Source organism: Elephas maximus, chromosome 2, assembly GCF_024166365.1.
Source record: "Elephas maximus indicus isolate mEleMax1 chromosome 2, mEleMax1 primary haplotype, whole genome shotgun sequence".
Taxonomy (NCBI): Eukaryota; Metazoa; Chordata; class Mammalia; order Proboscidea; family Elephantidae; genus Elephas; species Elephas maximus.
The window spans coordinates 59,494,612-59,512,765 of record NC_064820.1 but is presented as its reverse complement, the minus strand read 5'-3'; the positions used below and the strand labels follow the sequence as shown (position 1 = coordinate 59,512,765).

Below are 18,154 nucleotides of genomic sequence, written 5' to 3'. Positions count from 1 at the left end.
CCATCGTAACCATCAAAGATTGTTTCTTTCTATGTGTAAACCTTTTCTTGAGTTTTTACAATAGTGGTCTCATACAATATTTGTCTTTTGCTTATTTCCCTCAGCATAATGCCCTCCAGATTCATCGTGTCATGTTTCGCAGATTCATCATTGTTCTTTATCATTCCAAGTATTCCATTGTGGGTATATACTATGTGGGTTTATCCATTCATCTGTGAGGTGCTGAAGTGTTCTATAGATTTTAAAGATTAGACTCTTGTCTGATATATCATAGCCAAAAATTTTTCCCCAGCCTGTGGATTCTGTTTTTACTCTTTGGTGAAGTCTTTTGATGAGTATAAATGTTCAATATTTAGGGGCTCCCAGTTATCTATCTTATCTTCTATTTTCTCATGTTTGTGCATTGTTAGTTATGGTTTGTATTCCATTTATGCCGTATGTTAAAAAAAAAATTTTTTTTTTTATGTTAGGGCCCCTAGTATTGTCCCTGTTTTTTCTTTCATGATCTTTATAGCTTTAGGTTTTATATTTAGGTCTCTGATCCATCTTAAATTTTTGTGTATGGGGTAAGGTATGGGTACTGCCAGCACCATTTGATAAAGAGACCATCTTTTCCCCATGTAATGGTCTTTGGCCCTTTGTCAAAGATCAGCTGACTATAGGTGGATGGATTCACATCTGAGTTCTCGATTCTGTTCCCCTGGTCTGTGTGTCTGTCATTGTACCAATAACAGGCTGTATTGGCTACTGTTGCTGTACAGTAAGTTCTAAGATCAGGTAGTGTGAGGTCCCCTACTTTGTTTTTCAATAATGCTTTGCTTTGCTTATCCGGGGCCTCTTTCCTTTCCATATAGAGTTGGTAATTAGTTTTTCCATCTGGTTAAAGAATGCTGTTGGTATTTGGATCATGACTGCATTATATCTGTAGATAATTCTGAGTAGAAATGACAATGTTGAGTCTTCATATCCATGAGCAGGGTATGTTTGTCCATTTATGTAGATCTCTTTTGGTTTCTTGCAGTAGTGTTTTGTAGTTTTCTTTGTATAGGTCTTTTACGTCCCTGGTTGGATTTACTCCTAAGTATTTTATCTTTTTAGGGGTTCTTTTAAATGGTATTGTTTTCCTGATTTCCTTTTTGGAGTTCTCTTTGTTGGTGTATAGGAATCCATCTGATTTTTGTATGTTGATCTTGTATCCAGCTATTCTGCTGAATGTTTCTATTAGTTCCAGTAGTTTTCTTGTGGAATCTTTAGAGTTTTCTATGCATAGGATCATATCATCTGTGAATATGGATAGTTTACTTCTTCCTTTCCAATTTGGATGTCCTTTATTTCTTATGCATGCCTTACTGCTCTAGCTAGAACTTCCAGGACAATGTTGAATAGGAGTGGTAATAAAAGGGCATCCTTGTCTTCAGCTTCTCTCCAATGAGAATAATGTTGGCTGTTGGTTTTGTATAGATACCCTTTATTATGTTTAGGAGTTTCATTTCTATTACCATTTTATGGGAGTTTTTATCAGGAATGGGTGCTGGACATTATCAAATACCCTTTCTGCATAGATAGTTCTTTAGTTCTATTTATTTGCTGGATTATGTTGATTGGGATTTTCTAATGTTGAATTATCCTTGCATACCTGGCATGAATCCCACTTGGTCATGGTGTTTTTTTTTTTTTTTTTTTTGATATGATATTGAATTCTGTTGGCTAGAATTTTGAGTATTTCTGCATCTATATTTGTTAGAGACATTGGTCTGTAATTTTCTTTTTTTGTGGTGTCTTTGCCTGGCCTTGGTATCAGGGTTATGCTGGCTTCACAGAATGAATTCAGGAGTATTCCTTCCTATTCTCTGTTCAGGAATAGTTTGAGTCATACTGGTGTGAGCTCTTCTCTGAATGTTTGGTAGAATTCTCCACTGAAGCTGTCTGGACTAGGGCTTTCTTTTGTTGGATGTTTTATTACCTTTTCAATTTCTTCTCCTGTTATGGGTCTGTTCAGATTTTCTACCTTAGTTTGTGTTACTTTAGATAAATAGTATGTTTCCAGAAATTTGTCTATCTCCTCTAGGTTCTCAAATTTGTTGCAGTAGAATTTTTCATAGTATTCCATTATGATCCTTTTTATTTCTGTTGGGTCTGTTGTAATGTCCCTCATCAAGTTTATTTGGGTTATCTGATTCCTCTCCTTTGTTTCGTCATTTTGGCCAGTGATTTCTCAATTTTATTGATCTTCTCAAAGAATTAACTTTTGCTCCTGTTATTTCTATCATTTTTCTATTCTCTATTTCATTTATACCTGCTCTGATCTTTATTATTGTCTTTCTTCTGGTGACTGCAGGCTTCTTTTGCTCTTCTCTATTTGTCCCAGTTGTTAGGTTAACACTTTGATTTTGGCCCTTTTTTTTTGATGTGTACCCTTATTGCTATAAATTGACCTCTGAGCACTGCCTTTGGCATGTCCTAATGGTTTTAATATAATGTGTTTTCATTCCCATTTAATTCTAGGTATTTTTGTAAATGCATCTTTGATTTCTTCTGTTACCCAGTTTTTTTTTTTAATATTTTTTCTATTGTACTTTAGACGAAGGTTTACAGAACTAGTTTCTCATTAAACAGTTAGTACACGTACTGTTTTATGACATTGGTTAACAACCCCACAACATGTCAACACTCTCCCTTCTCAAATTTGAGTTCCCTATTACCAGCTTTCCTGTCCCCTCCTGCCTTCTAGTCCTTGCCCCAGGCTGTTGTGCCCTTTTAGTCTCGTTTTGTTTTATGGGCCTGTCTAATCTTTGATGAAGGGTGATCCTCAGGAGTGACTTCATTACTGAGCTAAAAGGGTGTCCAGGGGCCATACTTGCAAGGTTTCTCCAGTCTCTCAGGCCAGTAAGTCTGGTCTTTTTTTGTGATTTAGAATTTTGTTCTGGGACTCTCTATTGTGATCCCTGTCAGAGCAGTCAGCGGTGGTAGCCTGGCACCTTCTAGCTGTACTGGACTCAGTCTGGTGGAGGCCACGGTAGATGTGGTCCATTAGTCCTTGGTACCAATCTTTCCCTTGTATCTTTAGTTTTCTTCATTCTTCCTTGCTCCCAAAGGGGTAAGACTAGTGGAGTATCTTAGATGGCTGCTCACAGGCTTTTAAGACCCTAGACGCTACTTACCAAAGTAGAATGTAGAACATTTTCTTTATAAACTATGTTATGCCAATTGAGCTAGATGTTCCCTGAGATCATGGTCCCACAGCCCTCACCCCGGAAATTCAGTCCCTCAGGGAATGTGGATATGTCTATGGAGCTTCCATGACTTTGCCTTGTATGAGTTGTGCTGGCTTCCTCAGTACTGCATACTGTCTTACCCTTCACCAAAGTTACTATTTATCTATTATCTAGTGTTTTTCCATCCCCACCCCTCCCCTCCCTCATAACAATCAAAGATTGTCTCTTTTTGTGTGTAAACTTTTTCATGAGTTTTTACAGCAGAGGTCTCATACAATATTTATCCTTTTGGGACTGACTTATTTCACTCTGTGAAATTTCTATTAGTTCCAGTAGTTTTCTTGCAGAATCTTCAGGGTTTTCTATGTGCAGGATAATAACAACTGTGAATATGGATAGTTTTACTTCTTCCTTTTCAATTTGGATGCCCTTTGATTTCTTTTTCTTGCCTTATTCTCTAGCTAGAACTTCCAGCATGATGTTAAATAGGAGTGGATTTACATCTGGGATCTCAATTCTGTTCCATTGGTCAATGTATCTGTCATTGTACCAGTACCGGGCTGTTTTGACTACTGTAGCTGTATAGTAGGTTCTTAGGTTAGATAGTGTGACTCCTCCTACTTTATTCTTCAATAGTGCTTTTCTTATCCGGGGCTTCTTCCCTTTCCATATAAAGTTAATGATTAGTTTTTTTCATCTTTTTAAAGAATGCTGTTGGTATTTGGATCAGGACTGCATTGTATTTGTAAATTCCTTTGGGTAGAATTTTCATTTTCACAATGCTGAGTCTACCTATTCATGAGCATGGTATGTTTTTCCACTTATGTAGACCTCTTTTGGTTTCTTGCAGTAGTGTTTTGTAGTTTTCTTTGTATACGTCTTTTATGTCCCTGGTTGGATTTACTCCTAAGTATTTTATACTTTTTTTACTTTATCTTTTTAGGGGCTCTTTTAAAAGTATTTTCCTGCTTTCCTTTTCGGAATTCTCTTTGTTGGTGTATAGGAATCCATCTGATTTTTGTATGTTGATCTTGTATCCTGCTACTCTGCTGAATCTATTAGTTCCAGTGGTTTTCTTGTGGAATCTTTAGGGTTTTCTATGTACAGGATCATATCATCTGCAAATATGGAAAGTTTTACTTCTTCCTTTCCAGTTTGGATGTCCTTTATTTCTTTTTCTCGCCGTATTGCTCGAGCTAGGACTTCCGACAGAGTGTTGAATAGGAGTGGTGATAAAGAGCATCCTTGTCTTTTTCGTGTTCTCACGGGGAATGTTTTCAGCCTCTCTCCATTAAGAATGATGTTGACTGTTTGTTTTGCATAAAAAAAAAAATAGATGCCCTTTATTATGTTGAGAAATTTCCCTTCTATACCTATTCTATTGAGGGTTTTTATCAGCAACGGGCTTTGGACTTCGTTGAATGCCTTTTGTGCATTGAGATGATCATATGATTCTTCCCCTTTTTATTTATGTGGTGGATTATGTTGATTGATTTTCTAATATGAAACCATCCTTGCATACATGGTATGAATCTTACTTGGTCATGGTGTATCTTTTTTTTTTTTATGATGAATTCTATTGGCTAGAGCTTTGTTGAAAATTTTTGCATCTATATTCATGAGAGACATCGGTTTCTAATTTTCTTTCTATGGGGTATCTTTGCCTGGTTTTGGTATCAGGGTTATGCTGGCTTCATAGAATGAACTTGAAAATATCACTTCCTTTTCTATCTTCTGAAAGAGTTTTGAGTAGTACTCGTGTAAGCTGTTCTCTGAATGTTTGGCAGAATTCTCCAGTGAAGCCATCTGGGACAGGGCTTTTTTTGTCGGGAGTTTTTTATATTATCTTTTCAATCTCTTGTTATGGGTCTGTTAAGATTTTCAACACATTTTGTGTTAGTTTGGGTAGGTAGTGTCTCTCTAGAAATTTGTCCATATCCTCTAGGTTTTCAAATTTGTTGGAGTATAGTTTTTCATAATACTCAATTATGATCCTTTTTATTTCAGTTGGTTCTGTTGTAATGACCCCCATTTCATTTCCTATTTGGGTTATTTGCATCCTTTCCTGTTCTTCTTTTGTCAATTTGGCCAGTGGTTTGTCAATTTTGTTGATCCTTTCAAAGAACAAACTTTTGGTTTTGTTGATTCTTTCTATTATTTTTCTGTTCTCTGTTTCATTTACTTCTGCTCTGATCTTTATTATTTCCTTTCTTCTGGTGGCTGTGGGCTTTTTTTGTGGTTCTCTATTTGTTGAAGTTGTGTAGCTAATGCTTTTTGCCCCTTCTTTTTTGCATCATTTGATTCTAGCAATTTTTTGATTCCATCTCTGATTTCTTATATTACCCAGTGGTTTTTAAGCAGGGTGTTACGCCGTTTCCATGTAATTGATTTTTTTTTTTTTCCCTTGCTCTTCCTGTTAATTTCTACCTTGATGGCGTTGTGGTCAGAGAAGATACTTTGTAGTATCTCAGTGTTCTGGATTTTGTTGAGGATTACTCTGTGGCCTAAGATATGGTCTATGCTGGAGAGCATTCCATGTGTGTTGGAAAAGAATGTGTACTTTGCACCTGTTGGGAGGAGTGTTCTATATACATCTATGAGGTCAAGTTGGCTGATTGTGCCCCTTAGCTCTTCTCTTTGTTGAGTTTCGTTCTAGATGTTCTGTCCTTTACCGAGGGTGGTGTGTTGAAGTCTCCTACTGTTATTGTGGAACTGTCAATATCTCTTTTCAGTGCTGTTAGAGTTTGTTTTATGTATTCTGGAGCCCTGTTACTGGGTGTGTAGACATTTATTATGGTTATGTCTTCATGATGGATTGTCCCTTTAATCATTATATAATGCCCTTCTTTGTCTTTTATGGTGGATTTTAAGATCTATTTTATCTGAGATTAGTATTGCCACTCCTGCTGTTTTTTGGTAGCTGTTTATTTTTTTCCATCTTTGATTTTTAATAAATTTATGTCTTTGTTTCTAAGATGTGTCTCTTATAGACAGCATATTGATGAATCCTGTTTTTTTTTTTTTTTAATCCATTCTTTCACTCTATGTCTCTTTATGAGTGCATTTAGGCCATTTACATTCAGTGTAATTATTGATAGATATGAGTTTACTGCTGTCATTTTGTAGTGTTTTTTTTTTTTTTGTGGTGCTGATGTTTTTTCTCTCTTACTCTCCTGTGCTGAATTCCTTTTGTTTGTGGATTTTTTTTCATTGCTTTTGTTTTTGTGTATTTCGTTTTTACTGAGACTTTGTTTTTCTTCTTTATTTTGATGAGTAGATTTGTTAACTTTCTTTATGGTTACCTTGAAATTTTCCCTTATCTTCCTAGGTTTGAACCAGTCAATTATTAGTATCGTGCCTTGCCTTCCTCTCCATTAGAAAGTTCTATACGTACACCATTTATTCCCTCTCATTGTGCTGATGGTGTTGTCATTTACAGATTACCTCTCTGGTTCCCTGTTGTAATTCTTTAGGTTTTGGGTAGTCCTAGAGAGTTCATTTCCTAGGTTGGTATCTGGCTGGAACGATCTTGTGTCCTAGATTCAGGCTGTGGTCTGATGTTGTTTGTTCTCAAACCGAAGGAGCTCCTTTAATAACTTTTTTTTTTAATTCCTTTAATTTCTCTTTATCTAGAAATGTCCTAATTTCACCACCATATTTCAATGAGATTTTTGCAGCTTGTATTATTCTTGGCTAGCAACATTTTTCTTTCAAGGTTTTATATATGTCATCCTATTGCCTTCTTGCCTGCATGGTTTCTGCCAAATAATCAGAGCTTAATCTTATTTTTTCCCCTCTGTATGTGACTTTTTGTTTTTCTCAAGCTGCTTTCAGGGTTCTTCGTCTTTAGTTTTAGTGACTGCAATTATAATATGCCTTGGTGATTTTCTTTTGGGGTCTATCTTATACGGGGTTTGTTGAGCTTCTCAGATGGTCAGCTTTTCATCTTTCATATTAAGGAAGTTTTCTGTCAGCAATTCTTCAATGATTCTGGGTTTTCCGCTTTCTCCCCCAGTTCTGGAATTCCGATCACTCCCAAATTTTTGGTTTTGACTCTTCCACATAATTCTCAGTGTTTCTTCATTTTTCCTTGTTCTTTTTTCTATTTTTCTTCAAAGTTGTATCAAAGTATGTCTTCAGTTTTGCTGATCCTGTCTTCCATTGTTTCAAACCTGCTTATCAGCCCTTCTATGATATTGTCCATTTCTGAAATCTTGTTTTCTTTTGGATTCCTAATGTTTATGATTACTAGTTGGGAATTTTGGCATTTTGTTCCTGTATTATTTTCCTAAATTCTTCCTTTTTTTTGCCTGCATTTTCCATGAATTTATCTGTCTTCTCCATGAATGTCTATTTTTTCCTCATTTTTGTCTGCTTTTTGCTTCAACTCTTCGATAGCCCTAAGTATTAGAGATTTGAATTCTTTGTCAGATAGTTCTAGTGCCTTTTCTTCTACTGGAAAGTCATCTGATGTTTTACTTTGGATGCCTACTGGAAAAATCCTGTCCTATTATTTTTATGTGTTTTGATATTGTCTGCTGTCTTTGGAACATTCAGTATTTTCTTCGTTCATTGATCATATATTTGTTTCTTTCGTCCTGCTTTTTTGTTTTATTTGGTTATGTCTTAGCAAGTGGACTGTGCATCCTTTGTTGCTTGCTCAGTTGTGAACATGATACTTTTCATCTCCTTGTCCAATGGGCAGGGTAGTTGCTCAGCTATGGTGCAGCAGGGCAGATCCAGCTAAAGGGCAGTGGCTGAGATGGGTGTTTGTGGCACATACTCAGGCCAACAAGGCAGGCTGTGATTCAGTGCAGGGCAGGTTCCAGTAGGTCCCTGTGCTGCTCGGGGGTGTGATGTTCAGTGCTAGGTTCAGGTAGGCAGAAGGGAGGGGAGTGGTTTGATGTGTTGAGGTAAGCGGTTGTGATGTGTGATGTATCGGAAAGGAGAGAGGAGAAACAGGAGCAAAAAACAAACAAAAAAGTGCTAAGGGAGCTTGCCATTGCAGTGGAGAGATTGGAAACTGAGAGAGAAAAACAAGAAAAAGAAGAAAAAATAAAAATAAGGAAAAGCCCCAGGGATCCCGCTGGTGTGGCTGCAAGGACTGGGGAAGTGGCTCCCAGGCCGTGTAGTACAGCCTGGCTAGAAGCAGCTCCAAAGCTGTGAAAAGAAAAAACAAAACCAAAAAGGGCCCTGGTGATCCCACCTACCTGGCAGCACTGATCAGGGAAGTAGCTCCTCAGCTGAGCAGAGCTTCACAGCCTTTCAAAAAGAAGCAAAGCTGGCACACGGAGCCAGGTGTTCGAGAGAAGGGAGGGGGAGGTGGTGAGCAGCAGGGGGAAAACCAAAAGAAATGGAAAAAAGCAACCTCAGCAACAAATGGCACTGATGGAGCCAGTCAGTGTGGAAGGGGCAGATCCAAGAGGCATGGGGCTGGATCCGGTGCCTCCCAGCCAAGAGACTGCAGCTGGTAGGAAGTGGCAGAGGCCCAGCAGGGGGAAGGAGGGTGGGAAAGCATATATCGCTTGTTACCAGGTGCTCTCCCTGCTGGGAGTTCTGTGAAGCTGCTTTCCCATACTCCCTGTCCACCAATCTACGATGTGGGTGGGGCAAATCCAAGTGGCATGGAGCTTCCTCTTCCCAATTAGCCAAGCAATCACAGCCAGCTAGAAAGCAGTGGAGGCCAAGCAGCAGTGGGGAGAAAGATGGGAGGTGAGAAAGCATATATCACTGGTTTTCAGGTGCTCTGTCCCCTATTGCAAGCTCCGTGAAGCTGCTTTCCCATACTCCCTGTCTGCTGATCTCCAATGTGGGTGCGGCAAATCCAAGCAGCACAGATGCTGCCCTTCCCAGGCAGCCAAAAAACCACAGTCAGCTAGGAAGCTGCGGAGGTTGAGCAGGGGGAAGAAGAATAAGGGGGTGGAAAAGAGTATATTGCTGGTTACTGGGTGTTCTGTTTCCTACTGGGATCTCTGTGAAGCTGCTTTGCTGTACTCCGTCTGCTGATCTCCAAAAGGAGGAGTCCAAGATGGTGAATCCATGCTGTGTTCGCTGATACAGGACTTGCACACGTATCTCTCCTTGCTCTCTGTTTTCTGTCAGTTTCTGATTCCATTCTGTGCTTGGGTGAGTTCTCTCTTTCTTCACTTGATAATTAGGGTTCCAGGATTAATGTTTGTCTCTGTTTTACTTAGTTTTTTGGGTCTTTGCTGTGGAGGGACAGTGTGGTTCTTTTGTCTAAACAGCCATTTGGCTCCACCCACCCAGTAGTTTTTATGTAAGGTGTTATTCAGTTTCCATGTTTTTTATTTTTTTCCTTGCTCCACCTGTTACCAATTTCTACTTTTATAGTGTTTTGATCAGAGAAAATGCTCTATATTATTTCAATGTATTGGATTTTATTGAGGGTTGCTTTGTGGCCTAAAATGTGGTCTACTCAGATGTTCCATGTGCATTGGAAAAGAATGTATACTTTGCTACTGTTGGTTGGGTTGTTAATTCCATTGTTTTTTTTTTTTTGCAGTTTTAATTTTTTATAAAATTAAATTTGAACATGGCATAGGATAGGCTTATAACCAGTTATCCAAACATCTGTTGAATATTCCTCCTCTCTTCATGTGTGATACTTCATTTATCAACTAAATTTCTATAACAAGATATATTTTGGAGACATGTTGCTTTGGATATTTTAGGTGAACAATAATATATACTCAAAAATTGATTTTTGTCTCCCCAATATTTACACCTCATTTGTTTTATGTCTTAATATTTTGATTCATTCATTTAACAGTTTATTACCTCTTATATTCTAGACATGGTAAGATCAAGAAATATAATTGTGAATAAAAAGAACAGTGTTCATTCATCAGTCTAAAAGTATGAATCAAAACCAATTATGGCAAGAGTGAACATCTTTGTTGAAAAATGAGTGAGTTCTAAGAACGATTCACATTTGTATATTATGCATTAGTATTTATCTAAGAGTTCTGTTCACGGTATTGGTTCCACAAAGCAATAAAATAAAAATCTCAAAATATGAGTGTTGAGAGCTATAATAAGTAACACAGAAAAATCAAAAGTGCTGTTAGAAAATGTAGGGAAAATGTGTTTTAGTCTTTATCTTCAAGGAAAGTTTGTATTATAAAAACAAACATTTGTTAAGTTATTGAGTACAGAGCTCACAATGATCTAATATCAAAATCACCTTGAGAAGCTTAAGTCTTTTCACTGTTTCATGGAAATCATGTTTTCAAGTTATGGTGACATAATATTGCTTTAAAGGCTCCTTTTAAGTAAAATGAGACCCAATAATTTCTAACCAAAAGTGTATCATACCCTATTGCTTGTTTTATAGGATCAATAAACACTATACCTAAGACATGCAACATGTCTAAAACCCCTGAAGAATACACTAGAAATAAGCAAGATATTTAGAATGCTTTAATCTTTCCAGTTAACACCATTTTTATCAGCAATGTTGTAAATTTTAGCATTTCTCATAACTAGTCAGTAAGAATTTCTTTTCAAGGGTGAGAGTGAGAACAGAAGGACAGGAGATCGAGTGTCAGGTTTCACACTTCTGTTAAAAACTCAAAAATCAGAACTATTTTCTTGTCTGCATCAAAACTGTACCACAAACTTGAATGTTGTTTTAGCTTTAATCCCATGACTCATCATCTACTGGATTGGGAGCTTGTGAAGAAGAAAATCCTGCTGTGTTCAAAGTGCTCTTGCCCTGGTAATTCTTTAAAAAAGAAAGAAACATTAAATTTAAAACAGCCTTAAATTATCACCCTGAGATATCCTTTAAACTTTATACTGAAACCATACCCGGGGGTCACCTTTCAGCTAAGTAACAGATTATCTCATAAAATAACAATATTGCCTGTGAGTACTGTGCTCCTTTAAAAAAAATCATCTATATGAGACCAAATGGTCAACATTTACCCTAAAGCAAATACGGGCGGGGGGAGTGCTCAAGCTTTCCACCACGTCTTCCTTAAATATAAAAAGAACTTCATTCTACGTCAATTGACATAACACAGTACATAAAGACAGTGTTCTGCATCCTACTTTGGTGAATAGCATCTGGGGTCTTAAAAGATTCCAAGCAGCTAAGATACAACTATTGGTCTCTTCCCACCCAGAGAGAGGGAGTGTGATGGAGACCAAAGGCTGAAGGGAGCAATTAGTCCAAAAGACTAACAGACCACATGAACCACAGCCTACACGACCCTGAGACCAGAAGAACTAGACTGTACCGAGCTACCATTACCAACTGCTTACTGGGATCACAACAGAGGGTCCTGGACAGAGTGGGAGAAAACAGGAGAACAAAAAAATCAAATTCACAAAAAAGACCAGGCTTGCTGGCCTGACAGAGACTGGAGGAACCCCCCGCCCCTTGCACTATGGCCCTAAGATACCCTTCTGACCTGGGAAGGAAGTCATTCCTGGAGACCATCTTCCAGTCAAACAATAGACAAGCACATAAAATAATAACTTCTGAGAGGAATGTACTCCTTAGAACAATTATACAAGATCAAAAACGAATTATCTGCCCAAAAGCTAAGATGAGAAGGTAAGAAGGGGTAGAAAATCAGGAGAAAAGAAAATGAGGATACCAGGGTGGAAATGAGGAGAGTGCTGACACATTGGGGGGAATGGAAACTAAGGTTACGAAACACTTTATGTACAAACTACTGAATGGGAAACTAATTTCCACTGTAAACTTTCACCTAAAGCACAATAAAGGAAAAAGATTTAGAGCCCAATGGCTCTAGTATTTTATCTTAGTTAACAATAATCAGAATTCCAAATATTAAGGATTTCTATATAAAATTTCAGAAGATCCCAAATTAGGACTTTAAATGCCAGCAAATTTGGCAAAGGAGGATGTTTACACATAAATCTCAAAGTTAATTCCTCACCTTTAATATCGACAGCACTGGGTTGGGTTAATACCAAAATATGCATAAGCCAAAAAAACCAAACCTGCTGCTGTTGAATCAATTCTGACTCATAGCAACCCTATAGTGACCGTACAGGACACAGTAGAATAGAACTGCCCCATAGGGTTTCCAATGAAGCAGCTGCTTGATTCAAACTGCCCATCTTTTGGTGGGCAGCCATGGCACTTAACCACTGCACCACCAGGGCTTCAAAATATACATACGAAATGTTAAAGAAGTATTCAAGTAGCTACTTTCTAGGAATGAAAATAATGGTTTAGATAAATTATTGACTGTTAGAGCTACTTCACAATATTAAGCACAACATTTATAAAAGTTAATTGGAAGCCAAGATCTGAATTTTTACCCTCAACTAACCTTTCGAGTATCAACCGATGCAAAGATGTTTCCTCTTGTACTACCACTGAAGCCAGGAACATATGTACTAAAGGCAATTTCTTCCAACCAAGCAGGAACATCCTGTTGTGCCTTAAAAAATAATAATAATTTCATGTACAACATGCATAATAACGTCTCTACAACTGGAACAGTTTACTCTTCCTAAATACACATATACATAAATGTCTACCCTCAATAAGGTAAAAACACTATCCATTCAGTTTTAAAAATTTAAAACTTACATCTGACAGCACTTTCACCAGAGGTTGTGCTATATGGCTATCTGATTCAGGATCAAAAAAGGAAACAGCTCTGCCAATATTCCCACAACGACCAGTACGCCCAATTCGATGTACATATTCATCAATGGCAGAAGGAAGATCAAAATTGATGACATGTTGAACATTTTCAATATCCAGCCCTCTGGCAGCTACTGATGTGGCAACAAGAACTGGGCACTTTCCACAGCGAAAATCACCGAGCGCTTGCTCTCTCTCTCTCTGTTCCCGATCACTTGAAGGAAAAGAAAGAAATCATTAAAGTTTAACATACAATTTCTTTTTAATAATAGCAAAAGTAGTGGCATTTAATATTAATGCCTACTTCTTACATATCAAGTAGTACACTAAATCCTTTCAAGTCATAATCTTATTTAATTCCCACAATAATATGCTCAGGTGTTTTTTTATTGTCATCGTTTTGTTCTGTTTTGGTAGAAGAGGTAAGGCAACAGCTAATACGTAGAGCCAAAATACAAATTCAAGTATGATAAAAATCAACTACCACATATTAATAACCTCTGTGTCTTCTAGTCTTGACAAAAAAATACAAACACTTGATTAGAATGTTTTCTCAAAAAATAAGTATTTTTTAAAAGTACAGTTTCAGAATTCTACATATTCAGGAATTAATATTTTAGATCCACTAGTAAAGTTGTCAATAAAGTTGTTTTAATATGACATTTTTAAGCTTGCCAATAAAAAAAAAGTCAAGGCATCAGAAAGACTGGATTCAGGACTTCTGGCCAACAAGACACCACAAACAGAAGCACCACACCATCCCTCCACAGCAAAGACCCGAAAAACTAAGTAAAACAGAGACAAACATCACTCCTGGAACCTAAAGTGTCAAATGAAGAAATTAACAACTCAGCCAAGCACCGAATGGAATGAGAAACTGACACAGAACAGAGAGCAAGGAAAGATACGTGTGGGGGTCTCCTATCAGCTAACGCAGCACAGATTCACCGTCTCGGACTCCTGTCGGAGATCGACTGACAGGGAGCACAGGAAAGCAGCCTCACAGAGCTCCCAGCAGGAGACAAAGCACACAGTATCCAGCGATACATGCTTTCCCACCCCCCATTCTCTCCCCACTGCTCTAACTCCATGCTTTCCAGCTGGCAGCGGTGGCTCAGGGGGCCAGGAAGTTTACTGTATGCGCCACTTGGATTCGCCCTGCCCACATCAGAGATCAGTGTACAGGGAGTAGAGGTAAAAAGCTTCATGAAGTTCCCAGCAGCAGACAGAGCACCTGGTAACCAACAATATATGCTTTCCTAACCCCCATGCTTCTTCGCCCACTCAGCCTCCTCTCCTTCCTGCCGGCTGCAGTATCTTGGCTGGGAGGCAACTGCTTTGGCCCCAGGCCGCTTGGATTCACCCCACCCACACTGGCTGGCTCCCTGAGTGCCATTTGTCTATTGCTGATGTTGCTTTTTTCCATTTCTTTTGGTTTCTTCATTGTCTCCCAGCACGTCCCCCTCCTTTCTCTCAAACATTTGGCTCCATGCTCCATCTTTGCTTCTTCTTGAAAGGATACGAAGCACCACTTGACTGGGGAACCGCTCCCCCAGCCTGCAACACCATGCTGGTGGGATCCCTAGGGCTTTTTTTTGCTTTGTTCTTTTTTGTTTTGTTGATCAGTTTGTTTTCTTTTTCTTTTTGCAGCTTGGAAGCCCCTTCTAGCCAGGCTTTACTGCATGGCTTAGGAGCCGCTTCCCCAGTCTGCACAGCCACATCAGTGGGATCCCTGGGGGCATTTCTTTTTCTTTTTTTTTGGTCTTTCTTCATTTCTCAGCTGTCCCTCTATACTTACCTTCTTTTCCTGTCTACTGAATGCCTGGGCACTGTGTGACATCTATAACCCCTCTAGCCTGGCTATACTGTGCAACCTTGGAGCCACTTCCCTTGTCTTCACAGCTGCACTGGTGGGACCGTCCCCTGGGGACTTTTCTTTTCTTCCTATTTTTTATCTAGTTATTTTTTTTTCTTTTTCCCTTTTCCTTTTTGTTTTTGTCCATTTCTCGGTTTCTCACCTCTCCACTCCAACGGCAAGCTCCCTTAGCACTCTTTTCTTTCTTTGTTTTGGCTCTTGTTTTTCTCTCCTCTCTCCCCTCTTTCCCACCCCCTATTAACTCCACACATCATAACTTCTCCCCTCTTTCCTGCCTACTTGCACCATACACTGAATAAAACACACCTGAGTAGCACAGGCACAGCCTACTGCAACCTGCCCAGCACTGATTCCTGGCCCACCCTCTTGGCCCTAGTACATGCCACAAACAACCCATCCCAGCCCCTCCCCTTCAGCTGGACCTACCCTGCTGCACCAAAGATGAGTGACTGGCCCTGCCGATTAGATAAGAAGGTGAAAAGTATCATGTCCACAGACAAGCAAGTAACAAAGAATGCACAACCCGCCTGCTCTGACACAACCAAATTAAACAAAAAAGCAGGATGAGACAAACAGATCTACAATCAATAAACGAAGAAAATAACTACTGAATGTCCCAAGGACAGCAGACAGTATCAAAACATTAAAAAAAAAAAAAAAAAAAAAAGGACAGGATGGTTCCAGTAGGCACCCAAAAAAAAAAAAGATGACTTTACAGTAGAAGGCACTACAACTATCTGACATGGAATTCAAATTTCTAATATTCAGAGCTAACCAAGGGCTGAAGCAAAAAGCAAACAAAAATGAGCAAAACATAGACAAAGTCATGGAAAAGGCAGACAAATCCATGGAAACTCCTGACCAAAAAAATGGAAGAATCCAGGAAAATAATACAGGAACAAAATGTCAAAATAAATTCACAACTAGAAATCATACAACAACAACAATTAGGAATCCAAAAGATAAATAAAACTTCAGAAATGGACAGTGTTATAGAAGGGCTAAGGGGCAGGTTTGAAATGATGGAAGAAAGGATCGACCACAAAAAAAGAAAATTACAGACCTATATCCTTCACAAACTTAGACGCAAAAATCCTCAAAATTCTAGCCAATACAATTCAACAAAATATCAAAAAAAATAATTCACCATGGCCAAGTGGGATTCAAACCAGGTATGCAGGGATGGTTCAACATTAGAAAAACAACTAACATAATCCATCACATAAATAAAACAAAAGACAAGAACCACATGATCTTATCAATTGATGCAGAAAAGGCATTTCACAAAATTCAACACACACTCATGATAAAAACTCTCAGCAAAATAGGAATAGAAGGAAAATTCCTCAACATAATAAAGGGTATTTATACAAAGCCAACATCATCCTAAACGGAGAGAGCCTGAAAGCACTCGCCTTGAGAATGGGAACCAGACAAGGATGCCCTTTATCACCACTCTTATTCAACATTGTGCTGGAGGTCCTACCCAGAGCAATTAGGCTAGATAACGAAAGGGCATCCAGATTGGTAAGGAAGTAGTAAAAGTATCTCTATTTGCAGATGATATGATCTTATTCATAGAAAACCCTAAAGAATCCTCAAGAAAACTACTGAAACTAATTGAAGAGCTCAGCAGATTATCAGGATACAAGATAAACATACGAAAATGAGTTGGACTCCTCTACACCAACAAAATGAACATCGAGGAGGTAATCACCAAATCAATACCATTTACAACAGCCCCCAAGAAGATAAAATACTTAGGAATAAATCTTACCAGAGACATAAAAGATCTATACAAAGAAAAAGACAAGACACTACTGCAAGAAACCAAAGAGACCTACATAAGTAGAAAAATATACCTTGCTCATGGATAGGAAGACTTAACACTGTAAAAATGTCTATTCTACCAAAAGTCATCTATACATACAATGCAATTCTGATCCAAATTCCAACTACATTTTTTAATAAGATGGAGAAACAAATCACCAACTTCATATAGGAGGGGAAGAGGCTCCAGAGAAGTAAAGCATTACTGAAAAAGAAGAAGAGAGTGGGAGGCCTCACTCTACCTGATTTTAGAACCTATTACATCACCATGATAGTCAAAACAGGCTGGTACTGGTACAACAACAGACACACAGACCAATGGAACAGAATTGAGAATCCAGACATAAATCCATCCACATATGAGCAACTGATATTTCACAAAGGCCCAATGTCAGTTAAATGGGGAAAAGACAGTCTGTTTAACAAATGGTGCTGGCATAACTGGATATCCATATGCAAAAAAATGAAACAAGACCCATACATACCTCACACCATGCATAAAAACAAACTCAAAATGGATCAAAGACCTAAATATAAAAACGATAAAGATCATGGAAGAAAAAATAGGGACAATGCTAGGAGCTCTAATACATGGCATAAACAGTATACAAAACATTACTAACAATGCACAAACACCGGAAGACAAACTAGGTAACTGGGAGCCACTAAAAATCAAACACTTATGCTTATCCAAAGACTTCACCAAGAGAGTAAAAAGATTACCTACAGACTGGGAAAAAGTTTTTAGCTGACATTTCCAATCAGCGCCTGATCTCTAAAATCTACATGATACTGCAAAAACTCAACTACAAAAAGACAAATAACCCAGTTAAAAAATGGGCAAAGGATATGAACAGGCACTTCACTGAAGAAGACATTCAGGTAGCTAACAGATACATGAGGAAATGCTCATGATCATTAGCCAATAGAGAAATGCAAATCAAAACTACAATGAGATTCTATTTCACTCCAACAAGGCCGGCATTAATCCAAAAAACACAAAATAATAAATGTCGGAGAGGCTGTGGAGAGACTGGAACACTTATACACTGCTGGTGGGAATGTCAAATGGTACAACCACTTTGGAAAGCGATCTGGCACGTTCTTAAAAAGCTGAAAATAGAACTGCAATACGATCCAGCAATCCCACTCCTGGGAATATGTCCTTGAGAAATAAGAGCCTTTACACGAACAGATATATGCACACCCATGTTCACTGTAGCACTGTTTACAATAGCAAAAAGATGGAAGCGAACAAGGTGCCCATCAACGGATGAACGGATAAATAAATTATGGTATATTCACACAATGGAATACTATGCATCAGTACAGAACAATAATGAATCCATGAAACATTTCATAACATGGAGGAATCTGGAAGGCATCATGCTGAGTGAAATCAGTCAGTTGCAAAAGGACAAATATTGTATGAGACCACTATTATAAGAACTCAAGAAACAGTTTAAACAGAGACGAGAATATTCTTTGATGGTTACGAGAGTAGGGAGGAGGGCGCATTCACTAATTAGATAGTAGACAAGAACTATTTTAGGTGAAGGGAAAAACAACACACAATACAGGAGA

At 38.3% G+C, this 18,154-nt stretch overlaps 1 protein-coding gene across 1 annotated transcript in view; it reads right to left on the bottom strand.

The window, feature by feature from the left end:
- Positions 1–10,668: 10,668 nt before the first annotated feature.
- Positions 10,669–18,154, bottom strand: part of DDX4 (DEAD-box helicase 4) — a 139,981-nt gene continuing 132,495 nt past the window's right edge. The window contains exons 22-24 of the mRNA XM_049863796.1: positions 12,808–13,078; positions 12,545–12,655; positions 10,669–10,959 (exon numbers count right to left, since the gene is read on the bottom strand). Of these exons, the coding sequence (XP_049719753.1) occupies positions 10,873–10,959; positions 12,545–12,655; positions 12,808–13,078 (469 nt within the window). The 3' untranslated portion in view covers positions 10,669–10,872. The remainder of the gene's footprint in view (positions 10,960–12,544; positions 12,656–12,807; positions 13,079–18,154) is intronic.